At 39.5% G+C, this 16,736-nt stretch overlaps 1 protein-coding gene across 1 annotated transcript in view; it reads right to left on the reverse strand.

Moving 5' to 3' along the window:
* The window catches only part of mpv17 (mitochondrial inner membrane protein MPV17), a 43,702-nt gene that overhangs the window by 26,577 nt on the left and 389 nt on the right, over nt 1-16,736 (reverse strand). The window contains exon 2 of the mRNA XM_079831239.1: nt 15,905-15,987. Within this exon, the coding sequence (XP_079687365.1) occupies nt 15,905-15,977 (73 nt within the window). The 5' untranslated portion in view covers nt 15,978-15,987. The remainder of the gene's footprint in view (nt 1-15,904; nt 15,988-16,736) is intronic.

Here is a 16,736-nt window from a genome sequence, read left to right on the forward strand (position 1 = left end):
GTGTCCATCCATTCATCCTTGAGGAAACACTGAATGAACAAAAGCTGTTGAATATGAGTGATGGAAAGCTTAAGATAGACTGCAGCTCATCACATTCTCCCCATTTTCACACACACTATGTGCCAATCACATTGACAGAGCTGTTTCCTCCTAACTGCTGGAAATGTCACAGGTCTCCTTTCTCTTCACACACTCTTCGATCGTCTGCAGAGCCATGCATTATGCATGTGTGCATAAACAGAGACCTCACTGGATTTTGACATGTATCGTAAACCCCAAATGAATACAAACCTCAATAAAAGAAACAAAACCAAAAGAACCCATCACAAAGGAGAATTCTGTCCTTTCCCCCCCCACACATGCCTTTGTGGATCGTGACTCTGAGACCATTCAATTAAACTAATATAACTGTATATTTACACAGTACTGTGCAAAAGTCTTAGACACGTTAGTATTTTCACAAAAAAAAAAAATATATATCTATATATATTTAAGCCAGTTATTTATACACTCACCTAAAGGATTATTAGGAACACCATACTAATACTGTGTTTGACCCCCTTTCGCCTTCAGAACTGCCTTAATTCTACGTGGCATTGATTCAACAAGGTGCTGAAAGCATTCTTTAGAAATGTTGGCCCATATTGATAGGATAGCATCTTGCAGTTGATGGAGATTTGTGGGATGCACATCCAGGGCACGAAGCTCCCGTTCCACCACATCCCAAAGATGCTCTATTGGGTTGAGATCTGGTGACTGTGGGGGCCATTTTAGTACAGTGAACTCATTGTCATGTTCAAGAAACCAATTTGAAATGGTACATGGTGGTCATAAAGGGATGGACATGGTCAGAAACAATGCTCAGGTAGGCCGTGGCATTTAAACGATGCCCAATTGGCACTAAGGGGCCTAAAGTGTGCCAAGAAAACATCCCCCACACCATTACACCACCACCACCAGCCTGCACAGTGGTAACAAGGCATGATGGATGCATGATGGATCCATGTTCTCATTCTGTTTACGCCAAATTCTGACTCTAACATCTGAATGTCTCAACAGAAATCGAGACTCATCAGACCAGGCAACATTTTTCCAGTCTTCAACTGTCCAATTTAGGTGAGCTTGTGCAAATTGTAGCCTCTTTTTCCTATTTGTAGTGGAGATGAGTGGTACCCGGTGGGGTCTTCTGCTGTTGTAGCCCATCCGCCTCAAGGTTGTGCGTGTTGTGGCTTCACAAATGCTTTGCTGCATACCTCGGTTGTAACGAGTGGTTATTTCAGTCAAAGTTGCTCTTCTATCAGCTTGAATCAGTCGGCCCATTCTCCTCTGACCTCTAGCATCAACAAGGCATTTTCGCCCACAGGACTGCCGCATACTGGATGTTTTTCCCTTTTCACACCATTCTTTGTAATCCCTAGAAATGGTTGTGCGTGAAAATCCCAGTAACTGAGCAGATTGTGAAATACTCAGACCGGCCCGTCTGTCACCAACAACCATGCCACGCTCAAAATTGCTTAAATCACCTTTCTTTCCCATTCTGACATTCAGTTTGGAGTTCAGGAGATTGTCTTGATCAGGACCACACCCCTAAATGCATTGAAGCAACTGCCATGTGATTGGTTGATTAGATAATTGCATTAATGAGAAATTAAACAGGTGTTCCTAATAATCCTTTAGGTGAGTGTATATTTTGCTGTAGTGTGTCAGTAGGAAACATCAGTTTACATTTCCTTTTGCCATTAATTGTAATAATCCAGGGAGATTTTTGTACGCACAAGGAGTCTGACAAAAGCCGGTATGCTCCACACGGAGATCTGATGTCACCATCATCGAGTCTGTCTGTGATTACATTGAGAAAAAGAAAAAAATGGAGACAGACGGGCCCTGTTTTAACGATCTGAACACATGGTCTGAAGTGCATGGCGCAGGTGCGCTTAGGGCGTGACTGAATCCACTTTTGCTAGTTTAACAACGGGAAAAAAAGGGTCCAGGCGCATGTTCCAAAAGGGTTGTACCTAGTCTCTTAATGAGTTATGGGTGTGTTTTTGGCATAACGGGCAATAAACCAATCAGAGTCTCATCCTAGATTCACTATTTACATGGCGTAATTTGAAAGTGGAAAGACTGAACACTTCTTCAGAGAGGAATCCTTTTATTTTTAATATTCTAAAATGTTGTGTAATAAGCACAGTGTTTGCGCGTCGTGCACCCACCTATAGGCACATATTACTAACGCGCCTTTTAAATAACACAAAAAAACTGCACTATTGACTTGAGACCAGGTTTTTGTTGGTCAATGGCGCAGTCGATTTCAGTTGCCTCAAAATAGCAACATGCCAACAATACGCCTGAACACACCTTGTTTTCAGACCAGCATGCCCAAGGGCGAACAGATGGGCGCAAGTGCATCTTCTATTTAAACAACGTGGTGCTGGACGTGAAAATGATAACTGCATTGGTCTGAAACTAAAACAAAAACACTTGCGTTGCGCCTGGCAAAAGTGCAACAGTGTGTGACTTTTAGCGGCATCTAGCGGTGAGGTTGTGAATTGCAATCACCCACTGCTCACCCCTCCCTTTCCAAGCACATAGAGAAGCTACGGTGGCTGACCCAGGACAAAAATGTTGTCATCGGAGAGAGTAGAGAGTGACTAGCGCTCTGTAGAGAAGTTTGTCCGTTTAGGGCTACTGTAGAAACATGACAGCGCAAAATGGCGATTTCACAGTAAGGGGACCCGTGGTGTATGTAGATAGAAATGGCTCATTCTAAGGTAATAAAAAGGTTCATTATGTAAGGTCTTTATAAACCACTGAAAACATAGTTATGTATATTATATTGCATTTCTGTCAATAGATCCTCATAAATACTACACACTTCACCTTTAAACGCAAAGGGTGGTCACCAAATATTTATTTGATTTAGTTAATAGAAGTAATTTGATCAATAAAATCTATTTATGAAATTATTTTTTAAAGCATAAACAATTGCAATATTTGTTAACTGAAAATTGTTCATATCAATTTTACCACAAATTGTTACAACACAATATACAACCCTTTGGGTAAAGTTGTTTTGAAAGTCACTTAAACTTGTTTGTAAAAAATTACTGGCACGGCATATGATGTACTAAAATTATATTCTACTGGTATATAGTACTGAATTGTTAAAAAAAAGAGAAAATAAATTCTGATGCAATAGAACCTGAATCAGGTGGATCGACCTCTGATAAGTAAGGTCACTGTTCAAAACACATGGCGAGCTGCAGAGAAGCCGCTATTGTACACAGCATGCCATAGCAGGAGGGCGGTGTGAGATGAAATGCCTTGGAGAGGAGGATGCTGGGAACTCTGGTCTCGCTCCAGCAGGTTGTTAACGGGCACAGCGGGGTGATCCACCAACAGAAAGACTGTGTCACGCTCTCACTCAACCCCACACAAACACAGCAGACGATGCCTTTTCTGATCAGTGAGAGAAACACACTGGACTCTCCGATTGCATTTTACAAGCACCGGCCTTGTGCTCCACCGCAAACACCGTGACTCAGTGTTATGACATGACTAAGAGTACACAGGCACTGGACTGATGGTACCAGCAGTGGGTTTGTGACACTAACACTGCTTCTAGATTATCTGTTTCTTCAGAAATACCATTGAGTTCACAGAAAGCCCTGAGTAAGCCGCAAATTCACAAATCTCTGAAGTTAAGATTAACAGGGTTTCAAATTAGTATTATGTGTATTGGTGATTCAGGCAAACTGGTATGACCTAAAATTGTAAACATCATATTGTGTATATGCTGTAACAAATAATTATCTGTGATTAGGTCACTATCTGAAGCAAATAATAGCAAAATAATAACAATTATATTAGGGCTGCTCAATATATCGAAATTATAATCTAAATATTGCAGATGTACATATCGTGATATGCATATCGCAACGGCACAAAATATCTGAATGATTTTAATAGGCTGCTTCAACATTGTGAAAAGTGTATGTTTTAAGTCGACACATATAGCAGAGAATAGACTGGGCACACGACTGTTACTTATGGGACTTGCTTGACATTAAAAATAGTTATTAAACGCAATAACTTGCGAAAAACAACTCCTTGTAGTCTCGCGCTGTCACACACACCGAAATATGCGCACAAGCCGCCTCCCTGAAAGCGTGTGATCCCTTCAGTTCTGTTTCGTGTCTTGTTACACACTCAAACTGTCAAAAACACACACAGTTATGTCAAAATGGCTGTCTTGATGAGTATTCATGTAAAGACAGTCGGTTATGCTTTAAGTGAACAATATCAGTTGGGGAAAGAAACCGAATGCGTGTCAATAGGATCTGTGCATTAGGTCTTAAAGTGACAGCCTGCTAATACAGTAAACCTGCCGCTGTCTGTCAAACAACAAAAGAAAAAGAGAAAATCACTTAGTGCTCTTGGCTGAATAACGTTTGTAGCTTTTTTTTATGTATCTGTGTATATTTAATTCATTTGAAGACTACGGTTTTTAGTTCTTATTTTTAATAACAAAGATAAATAAAAATATATATTTAAAATATAATTTAAATAGATTTTACACATGAATATTGCATCATTTAACAAGGTATTGCATATCACATGTTTCTTCAATATCACACAGCCCTAAATAATATATTATATATAATAATAATATAATAATTTATTTATATTACAGGCATAAGTATTAGACTGCAGATTGGAAGCAGATAATATTGCCATTTATTTTTTCCCAATTTAAACAGTACATAACAGCAAAAACAGGGAATATACGCTAAACCTATAGCATTCAAAGGTTTGGGGTTGGTAAGATTTAGTTTTTTGAGTCTTTTATGCTCACCAAAGTTGCATTTAATTTATAAAAAATACAGTAGAATTTGTTTTGAAATATTGCAATTTAAAATAACTGTTTAGTATATTTAAAAATGTAATTTATTCCTGTGATGACAAAACTGAATGTTTAGCAGTCATTCTTGCTATTATCAATGTTGAAAACAGCTGTGCACATACTGCATATTTTTGTGGAAACTGATACATTTTTTCAGGAATCTTTAAAGAACAGAAAGTTCAACTCTTTTGTAACATTATAAATGTCTTTACTGTCACTTTTGATAAATTTAATGCATCTTTGCTGATAAAAATATTAATTTCTTTCAAAAACAATTTTACTTAAACATTTGAATGTTAGTATATATAAAATATCAGTTATATCATATACTGACCTAAACATTATATATAAAATTAGTGGTATTATAGGTATCAGTGATTGGACTGCTATTGAAAGCATTGGGACTGTTTTAAAGAAATAAAACAGACCTATAATATTGACCATCATCTCGATTATCATCCATAATATAAATACATAACATAAATCTTCCAGAATTTCTATATTGGTGCATGCCTAATTAAAACCCAACTATATAAAGTCAAGCTGTTTACAATGACAACAATGTTTCCACATCAATACCCCCTGATTTCTAAACACTCATCACGCTTCACCTTGACTGACTAAATTGCAGCATCCTTAAAAAAAATTCTTCTGCAGCCAAATACAGAACTGCCAGGGAGGAGAAATGGAGCAACACATAAAAAATTGCAACTGCCTTTAAATTTAGAGGACAGCTGCTTCCTCACACTTGCCCAAATATCATGGTTTACAAAGGACATTCTGCCTTAACGACAGAGCCCAGCGAGGCAACGTAGCCCCTTTTAAGTGACCTAACCTTTTCATAAAATGTCAAGGAAAGACTAATAATCCAGTATAGCAGACTGAAAAGAGCCAGGAACCTTTGCCATGCTTTTACAGGGTCATCTTATCAAAACAGCACCAGCTTATTGATCATGGTAGGGAGAACCAGGCAGACAGGAGGGCAGAGGCTGAGTGAGAGCTAACAGCATGTTGTGAGGCGATAATAAACACTTATGTTTTCCACTTCTTGGTTTAACTTGACATTAACAGGTTTAGAAGCACCGAAGAGTAAACTCTTAAAACATCTGTTAAGAACAGCCTGTCCTGGGAGGACCTTTTCTCATTTGCGTTCATCTTTGCATCATGATAAACAGGAGCTTAAATATTATATTCCAGGTCTCTGACTACAAAAAAAAACAAAAAAACAAGAAAGCAGCAATTTCATAGGAAACCAATGCCCATTTATCTATATTAGCAAAGATGACGACCCCGAACAAACATAAACACGGTTGTTTGCCATTACGCTGTGCCAAATAAAATGCAATTTACCACACACTCAGGTGCAATCTGCCCCGTACCTCGTGCCAACTGGAGTATGGCACTCATCTATGCTAAATGCATCTCGAAATATGCTGATGTCAGCACAACACTTCCCACCGTCTGTCCTTGAGGGAGAGTCTCAGAGGAAGAACAGCCCTGATTGACGCATCTTGTGCTTAGTGAAATTATCTGTGATCAATTTGGCAGGGATCTGCACGTTCTCCGTGGGGACCAGCGGCAGGCTACGGCAACTCTACCCATTTAGCTGATGAGGCCGGTGTGACATGGCTTACCTGGGCTACAGTAAACACATTCGTTCAGATTTGCCCTCTTTGGATGACATTGATTTTTTTCGTTTCTACATTTAGCACAGATTATGGGGTTAATGCATTGCTAATGACTTGAAAACGGAAATGTAGCGCCTTCATCCCCTCCATTCATTCATTTATTCATTCGTTCATTAATCTCTTCCTCTTCACATCTGTACCTGTTATAAATAAATTCATCTATCACTTCAACCATGTGCATCGGTTAAAGCTGAAGTGTGTAATTTTTGTGCCACTGGTGGCAAATAAACAATGGGTATAGTCTAATGGACTTAACGAACACGTGCACACGACAGCCATTGTAAGTCGACAAGACCGAATGTGCCATTTGGGACAGGGCCAATGTATGTTTTTACATACCCTCACACACCCTGGGCCCTATCATACACCCGTGGCAATGCGACGCCAGGTGTGACAGGTGTTTTTTGCTAGTTTCAGACCGATGCAGTAATCATTTTCACGTCCAGAGCCATGTTGTTTAAATAGCAAATGCACACGTGCCCATCTGTTCGCCCTTGGGCGTGCTAGTCTGAAAACAAGGTGTATTCAGGTGCACCGTTGGCGTGTTACTGCGCCATTGACCAACAAAAACCTGGTCTAAAGTCAATGGCGCAGTATTTTGTGTGTTATTTAAAGGGCGCGTGTTAGTAATACACAACACGCGTACACTCTGCTTATTACTCACACAGCCGTGCACAAACATTTTTAAATATTAATAAAAGATTCCTCTCTGGAGAAGCGTTCAGTCTTTCCGCTAGCAAATTCTGCCACGTAAATAACGAATCCGCCATGGTGCAAGTGCAACTGGCTTTTAAAGGGAATGGGAGATGAGACTCTGATTGGTTTATTGCACATTATGGCCAAAACACACCCATGACTCATTGAGACTAGGTACAACCATTTTAGGCCGTGTGCCGACCGATTTTTCCATCATTAAACTAGCAAAAGTGGATTCAGACATGCCCTAAGTGCACCTGCGCCATGCGCTTCAGACCATGTGCTCAGATCTTTAAAATAGGGGCCCCTGTTCGCACAGACATCATACATCATCAACACATTTCATGCTATGCAGAGACATTAGCGTGAGCACCGCAAATGAAACAGCAGGCACCTTTTCCAGTTCCTCCTGAACCAAAAAAACAATCTAAAGGCCTGTACACACCGGGACGAATATCGCACGCGCTTATCGCCAGCGTTTTTCGGCGCGTCTTGAGTGTTCACACCCAAGCGATTTCCATTGGCGAGGTGCCGAGTGAACGTGCACATTCAGTAGATGCGCTCCCGGTACACAAGGTGGTGCTGCGGCACTTACGCTTCTGACACTCGCTTGTCACACAGAAGAAGAGGAGAGACAGTATTTACGTGCTTGCCAAAACCACAGACATATTATGTCTATGGCAAAAACATTCACACACTTTTTGCTAACTGGCAAGCAGCATTAGCAGCCCATCTTCTTCTTTGTCTACTTACTACTTCTTCTTCGTATCAATGTGTGCTCGGCAAGACCGATTTTGTGCTTGAGCGCCACCCAGTCGTGTTTTACTGTCACTTCAGCAGCTCCAGGCACGTGAACAAAAGCGCTGATCTCATTGGTCGGCCAGTTTTTAACGCGCCACGTCAAAATAAAAAAAACTAACCCGAGGCGTTTTTTTTTTTAAATGACGCTTTTACGCCTGCCGTTTTACGCGTCGGTGTGAACACTCACATTGGTGCCCATTGTTTAGTCACGAGGCGTTAAACGTAAAAAAAACGCCTCTGGTTCCTTTTTTTATTTTGACGCGGCGCGTTAAACTGGCCGACCAATGAGATCAGCGCTTTTGTTCACGTGCCTGGAGCTGCTGAAGTGACAGTAAAACACGACTTGGTGGCGCTCAAGCACAAAACGATCTTGCAGAGCATGCATTGATACGACGCAGAAGTAGTAAGTAGACAAAGAAGAAGATGAGCTGCTAATGCTGCCTGCCAGTTAGCAAAAAGTGTGTGAATGGTTTCGGCCATAGACAGAAGCTGTGTCCCAATTCGGGGGCTGCATCCTTCAAAGGCCGCATTTGAAGGCCGATTGCGTCACCGCAGCGCGACGAAGGCTGTCTCAATTCGAAGGAGCCTTCAAATGCAGCCTGCCGTCCCTGTTGCCAAGTCCCCGTTTTTTCAGCCGAATTAGACCACTTTTAAGTTGTTGCCGCGGGTGAAAAATTTTTTCCGCGGGTTTGGTTCTACCCCATAAGTACGATTTCGCCGCTCCAACACCCCCAAACGTACAACTGCAGTGGAGAATTCGGCCGCTCGATGGAGAAAATCGCATTGGGACTTTTGGACTACTTTTGTTGCAGAGACCTGGCAACCCTACCCACCGTCCGTCTCCCCGGCCGCGAAGGATAGAACCAACCAGAACAAGTGGATCCTTCGCAGTGTATTCCTCTGCCCATCCTGCGGCCGAGGAACACTTATACATGTAAGTAGCCTATTGTGTTTTAATTTACTCAAATAACCAACGAAACGTTTTAAAAGCCGGTGGTCTTTATTTCTGTGTTACCACGGCACAGCTTTATTCGTTAGGTGATCTGATGTAATATTTCGTTTTGTTATGGATCAAGTTACTTTTAGCAGCTTTATTAAAATGAGGCAGCAAATTAGTATTTATTTACCAGGCCGGAAAAATCGAGAATATAGAATTTGAGTATCTATAAATATGATTTCTGGAGTATTTTGTATGTTTGTAGGCTACTGATGCATCATATTTTTAATTTTTCTTAAGATTGCACCCCTGCCTTGCAGGTAAAAAAAGTAAACTTATTACAACTTAAAAAATAAATAAAAAGTATGCAAGTTAATAGACACATCTTTACTGAAATGTATTGTGCTGTTTTGTTTGTTGTTGACAGACATGTTTGTTTTCTCTGCCTTAGGATTGAAAGTGTCCTGGGACAGGTGAGGGAGTGGGAAACTTGGCCATGGTTTGTCTTCATGAATGAGGTGTTGGGACAATCCCCACTGTCCTCATTGCCTCCATCCCTGAGGACACACCAGGGCCAAGTTCAGCAGTGGATGACCAAGAGGAGACGAGACGAGAGGATGAGCTGATGGAGAGACCGAGAGGATGAGCTGATGGAGATACTGAGGGAGGACAGGAAGTTTCAGCGAGAGACAGAGGAGAGCAGGGAGAGAATGGATTGATTGTTTTCTCTTCTTGAGAGATAGTTGAGAACTAAAATTTTGGTTTTGTAAATTAAAATGTGTAAATGAAATATTACCGTTCTACACATTATTTTTGTTATGCAAGTTATAATTTGTTAATAAAATAAATAATTCTGTACATTTATTTTTGTCATGTCAATTAATTTGTAAATGAAAAAATAAATTGTTCTATACATTTTTATTTACAGTACTTTTTACAACTATTTACATAAGTTATGTTTAAGATTAGAAAAACTAAATACATTTTAAAATTAACTGTACATAACAGATGGAAGAAAATGTTTTTATGTAGTCTTTTATTGAGCTGGGCTTTATTGACCCTGGTGAAGCCTCTGTCAGCGGGACATCATCTGGGATCAGTGCATTTTCCACTGTCTACCAACAGGTTTGCAGTGCTGACTTATTCGACGGCTGCCATGTCGCTAAGATGTTTTCAGAAAGAGGGAAGAATAAATTAAATTAACTCACATCCTCAAAGCAAACAACAAAATATTTTAACATGCATAACTGTTCTATGAGCTGAACTCTGCAGGACAGTGGTCCTCCAAGACCAACGGTGCCTATCCCTGATCTATAAGACATATTTCTAGTGTATTTTATTTTTAGATTCTTTTTTAAACGATAACTTATATCAAAATGTAATATCCATGTGTTAAAAGTCAGTTTTTCATAAAACCACAATATTTGCCTCTGAGATGAAGTTGAATAAAAATCTGAGGTACTTCACAATTATACTCAAATACAGAGTAAATGTATTTCGTTACATTATTTGTAGCCTAATATTTAGCAACTGTTGACAGCTGCCGTTGAAGAGAACTGAAATGAACATTTATACTGGACTTTAAAGTTATATTCAACTGCCTAAAAACAAAACAGCTAAAGATGTTTACCTCGGCCCATTTATGTGCATAATAAAGAGTATAAACTATATAAAATCATATGTTGGTAACATATTAGTCAACGTTTTATTTTTATCAGTAGATACATTAGATTACTGGAGTAAATTGAAACCCAATACTTGCATTTAAAAGTGTAATCTGGCAATTTCTCTTCAAAAATCTGACGTCGCGGCGCGCAATGAATTCTGGGTTAGGCAAGGCTGCGAAGCATCCATCCAACTATCCTTCATTTCATGGGAAAAGAAGGACGCATTTGCAGGCCATATTTTGAAGGAGCCTTCGAAGGACCTACGAATTGGGACGGCCTTCGTCGCGCTGCGGTGACGCAATCCGCTATACCTTCCACTGTAAACGAGTCTCGGTGCGTCCTTTGAAGGCTGCGTCGGCCGCGCACTTCAAAGGATACGGCCTTCAAAGGACGCAGCCCTTGAATTGGGACACAGCTATAATATATCTGTGGTTTTGGCAAGCACGTAAATACTGTCTCTCTTCTTCTTCTGTGTGACAAGCGAGTGTCAGAAGCGTAAAGTGCCGCAGCACCACCTTGTGTACCGGGAGCACTATCTACTGAATCACTCGGCACATCGCCAGTGAAAATCGCTTGGGTGTGAACACTCAAGACGCGCCGAAAAATGCTGCCGATAAGAGCGCGCGATATTCGTCCCGGTGTGTACAGGCCTTTAAGCTGTGTTCACATCATAACTACTGTAATTTGGAAGAGAATCCTGTGACATTATACCATAGACCATAAAAACATATGGACGTCGCGGCTTCATTGGCTTCCGCTGAAGTAACTGAAGCCTCCGGGGATCTGAATATGGCGCTGACATCTTGCGCAGATTTGGGACCGGAATCTGCGCGGTAGAGAGCAGGAAGTTGAGGTGCGACATCAAAAGCCTGCCCACACTCTCACAGATTCAGAACAACTCATTATGTCGGTGTGAAATAAACAGTTGTGGAAATGTAGAAATTTAAGCTAAAGCTCCAATCTCCTCCCGAAAAAAGTCTGTTAGTGCCTCAGTGACAACTTCACTCAGAGAAGCTGTCAATCTCAGCTGTCAATCATGACGTCACACCCCCCGTTTTTACAGCATCAAATAACTAACGAAAATCAAACTTATTTACAAAAACAAACACTTGAAATGAAATCATCGTGATAAAAACTGCCTACAATGACAGAAACCAACTTTTGGAAAAATTATTTGAAGTGTAATTTGATTGTTTAGTTTGTCTCGCGTCCATTAGAAAACACTGAGGGGCCGGGGGGTTAGGACCTATACTGGGACCAGCCACCTGGGGGCGATCGAGGCGCGAAGGCTTCAGTTTCTGAGAGGAGTGCTACAGGCTTGCATTATACTCGGAGCGGTTCATGACTAGAATTTATGATTTTCAATGGCAACACTATCAACGCCAAAATGAATCTGCAGCAGTCAGGTGGTACAAGTCAGTGCTCTTTAAATTGTTTATGTTCATTATTATTGTAATGTTTGCTGCGTCCCAATTCGCCTACTTATACTATGTCCTAAAAGTATGTACTCTTTTTGTAAAGAAAAAGTACATACTTTTAAGGGTGTAGTAGAAGAGTATGCAAGCTTTGGGACATACTACTTCGTCATCTTTAACGGACTCTGTTGCTTAGTTACGTGCGTCCAGTCACCGTTTAAACCGCCCTGTCAATCATCGTCACAGTTCAAATCCTCCACATTCAATTTAATTTCCTACCGTATCGGAGAGAAATGTAGTAGCGCCACGTTGATCTGCCATTCGTGGGTCTTTAATGCAGAGACTCCTCTCATGTGTTTGCAAAGTTAATGGACAAACGTATCATTACAAAAGTGCACAATGCTGCTGCAGGAGAAATATAATGTGGCTAACATTGAATAAATATATTTTTGTCAGGTTAAATACTGATAATTGCTCACTCAAACCCCTTTATCTAATCCTCTCTACTTAACCGTCAGACTCGCGTAACCGTCATGTTTGTAGTTTTTTTTTACACTTTTTATCCGCGTTTGTAGTTCTGATCGAATCCTCGTCCATTTCGCAATGGGTTGTGGCCAATATCAGCCGTTAGAGTGCGCATCGTTCTGCACTTCGAATTATGACCGGAAATAGTAGACCATCCGGGAATCTTTGGAATACTCTTTTCAACATACTACGATTTGGGACATACTAATTATTTTTTCGAATACTATTTAGTACGGATAGTATGCGAATTGGGACGCAGCAGTTATGTGCTTTGAGACATGAGGTAGTTTAATGCCGTCTCTCGTGATGCTTTTGTTTGCTCCCTGCTGTGTGCGTCGTGTGTTTTGAAAGAGGCGTGGCTTTGGAGACGCTAAGAAGTGAGGGGATCTTATGTTTTAAAAGCTAACTTGCTATTGCAAGCCTCTCCGAAAATCACCTACCCCACCTTTACGTTCAGTCCAAGTGAACATCAATTCATCACTTCACAGAAAGTGGAGAGTTTGAGTAAAATAAATGCGTTTAATTCATCCCAGTTTGCATGCAGTTATTTGTGGATATAAAGGGTGCAAGATGTAAATATTTTCAATGCAACTATCATGACTATGGGTTACATAAAATAATACACAGTAAAGGTGACAGTATAGACAATTATAATATTATGAAATTATATTTGAACTTTCTATTCATCAAAAAAATACTGAAAAAAATGTATATGTATAACATGTATATTTCCATAAAAATATATATCACAACTGTTTTTAATTGTGATAAATAATAATAGGAAATGTTTCTTGAGCCCCAATTAAGCATGATTTCTGAAGGTCTGAAGGATCATGTGACACTGAAGACTGCTAACAATTCAGCTTTGCCATCACAGAAATATATTAAAATAGAAAACGAATATTTAATTATTCACAGTATTACTGTATTTTTGATCAGACAAATGCAGCCTTGGTGCAAATAAGAGACTTATTTCAAAAACATTAAAAAGACCTTTGAACAGTAGTGTGCATCCAATGTAACTAAATCAGATGTATTGTCAGATTATAATATTTAAAAAAATATATATACACAATTAAAATAATGTCTCTCTTCAAACAGCTTTCAAACTGGTCAGACAAATAGATAACCTCGCCCTAAACTCATGTCATTGGTTGGGATGATCGGGACACTCAAACAACCTACAAATAGATTCTGTAGATTAAACTGGTTTATGAAAAAAACTAAGCCTATTTTAACATGAAAACTTAACCTTGAACTTCCATCTCACTCATGTCGTTCACCTTGGCCGAGAATGCCAAGTTTTATTGCATTCGATTTATTTGAAGGTAAGATCACGTCCCTTGGTCTGGGAATAAGCGCCGGGGCACACAACTGAGAAAACATCCAGATATTATTTAATTTTGAAATAACCTCGCTTCCCTATCATTTAAAGCATCTTGCAGTCTAATATTAAACCTATACCCTTAGGGCTAAAGTTTCTATAAATATCAGATCCCTCCCAGTTGTGGAAAACAAAGGCGATGAATCATAGCTTATGTCTGTAATCTTGATTACATAAAACTTGCATCCTCAATCGCTCTGCGACACGAGGCCACTGGTGATTTTAAGCATTTCGGCCAAGTTGTCAATGGCAGTCTAGCCAAGCACTAATTAATCCTAATGCTACAGTTGGAATGACTCAATACACCCAACAGCTTGTTTAAACATGCTCATTGAATAACAATAAAATGTACTCTCCTTCACTCCTTTTGTTCAACGAGGTGAAAAGATTCCTTTCAAACGTGTCTGATTGGTTAATGCACAGTAATCACACATTAAATTAAAATGTGTGATATCAGAACTATGGCGACACCAAAAGGGAACTGCAAAATCAGTGATAAACTTTACACTACCTGCGTTAATTAATAAGTCATGTAAAATCATTCAGAAGACTTTCAGAACAAGACATTTCCCCCAATCGCTTGGAACTGAACTTAAGTTCTGAAAAGGTTAGAATGTATCTCAAAAGGCAAAGGATGTTTGACTCCTCATCATCTGAATGCTTCAACATCTGCGTTCAGACAATAGGAACGTCTCCAGCAGAACAACCTGGACTTCAACTATTCATTAATATGTTGTTTTGTCCTGCCATCTTCTGGAACAATAATGTAATTGCAGCAAAAATGTTAATTTAAATTTTTGACAGTTTTTAAATAATAACCAAATGTCTTCGATGCAAAAGGTGATAGATAATGTGAGTGATCCTGTTTCAAAAATTATAATTTAATAGCATTTAAATTCAAAACAAGTTAAAATAACCAAACCAACACCCCCCTTTAAGGGATAGTTTACAAAAAAAAAAGAAAATTACCCTATGATTTACCTACCCTCAACCCATCCTAGGTGTGTATGACATTCTTCTTTCAGACGAATACAATCAGAGTTACATTAAAAAATGTCTTGGCTCTTCCAAGCATTATAATGGCAGCCCAAAATTTGAAACCCAAAAAAGTGCATCCATCCATTATAAAAGCAATTCATACGGCTCCGGGGGTTAATAAAGGCCTTCTGAAGTGATGGGATGTGCTTGTGTAAGAAAAATATCCATATTTGACACGTTATAAAGTAAATTATCTAGCTTCTGCCAGACCGCCTTCCGTATTCAACTAACACAAAAAAAGACAATGAAGTTAGTCGTAGCGTAAGCGTTTCGAGAGGCATTACACTTTCTTATATTTCCTACACAAACCCATCGATTCACTTCAGAAGGCCTTTATTAACCCCCCGGAGCCGTGTGGATTACTTTTATAATGGATGGCTGCACTTTTTTTGGGCTTCAAATTTTGGGCTGCCATTATAAAGCTTGGATTACCAGGACATTTTTTAATATAACGATTGTATTCGTCTGAAAGATGAATGTCATATGTCTAGGAATGCTTGAGAGTTAGTAAATCATGGGCTAATTTTCATTTTTGGGTGAACTATCCCTTTAATCTATACTCCCACCCTGTAAAACCCACAATGACAAAGTTCAAGCAAACAGCCAAGCAGACTGTTGCAGAGAAGGGCTTTCCGTTGTTTATATGGCTGATCTATTATTGATGCTCAAAAACAATCCTGCTGTTTAGAAGTGATAGTGCTAATAGGAAAGGTAAATATTTAACCAATACCATCTGAGATAGAGTTGACCTAAAAGGAAATTGGGAACATCAACTACAGGACAAAAAAGAAAAAGTGGTGAGGACTGTAAGAGTTTGTGGAGAGTTTGTAGGGAAGCATACAGCTCTTACCAGCAGTTATAATCTGCACTGTCCATGGACGTTTGGCTATCAGCCCCTGATAAGATCTCCAAAGACCCGCCATGGGACAAAGTCTAAGATAAACACAAGACCACTGAAATTACTGCAATGAAAACTGCTGCAGAAATACATAGAATAGCTGACAACTTGAGCAATAGCTAAATTAGTATGTGGCTGGCAAGAATAAAATAAATGTCATTGTCTCGGTTTTTGGAAGAAAAATATTCAAACAGACATGTTTTTTTTTTATTTATGCAATACATTGCCATGACAAATATTTTAACATTCCTATTGCCTATGGATTTTCAGCGGGGGGGGGGGGGGGGGGGAGAAAAAAAAAGAGTAATTATTAAGAAATCTAAAGCATTAAAGAATTTAAGATCCTATTTGAGGAGTGTGCACTAATATGTTCAGTTCCACTCGTTTGCGCGTTGCCTCAAGGACACGCCTACAATAGGGGACAAATCATGAATATTCATGTTACTCCACCCACTGGAACAGTTTTTCAGGGGAACTGAATTTATACAACTCCGGTTCCCAATCTTTATAGTCCGCCCTGAGCATCTCTGATTTAATAAAGTCCCGTTGCATTCCTAGATTGATACGAGACGCGCGCTCTGGCTGATCAAAGGCGCGTGCAGTGCGCGCGTCATACAATCAAGATGAATTTACAAACTTCACACAAACAAAAAAAGTTTTAACACAGCCGGATAAGGGTAAATCTGTTTTTTTACTTTGACATACACAACTAAGAATGTTTAATCCACCATAACATATTTATTTTCCTATGTTTAATTCAATTCCGTCCAACAGTCTTCCCTCA

This window comes from Gobio gobio, assembly GCF_949357685.1.
Source record: "Gobio gobio genome assembly, chromosome: 12".
Classification (NCBI taxonomy): Eukaryota; Metazoa; Chordata; class Actinopteri; order Cypriniformes; family Gobionidae; genus Gobio; species Gobio gobio.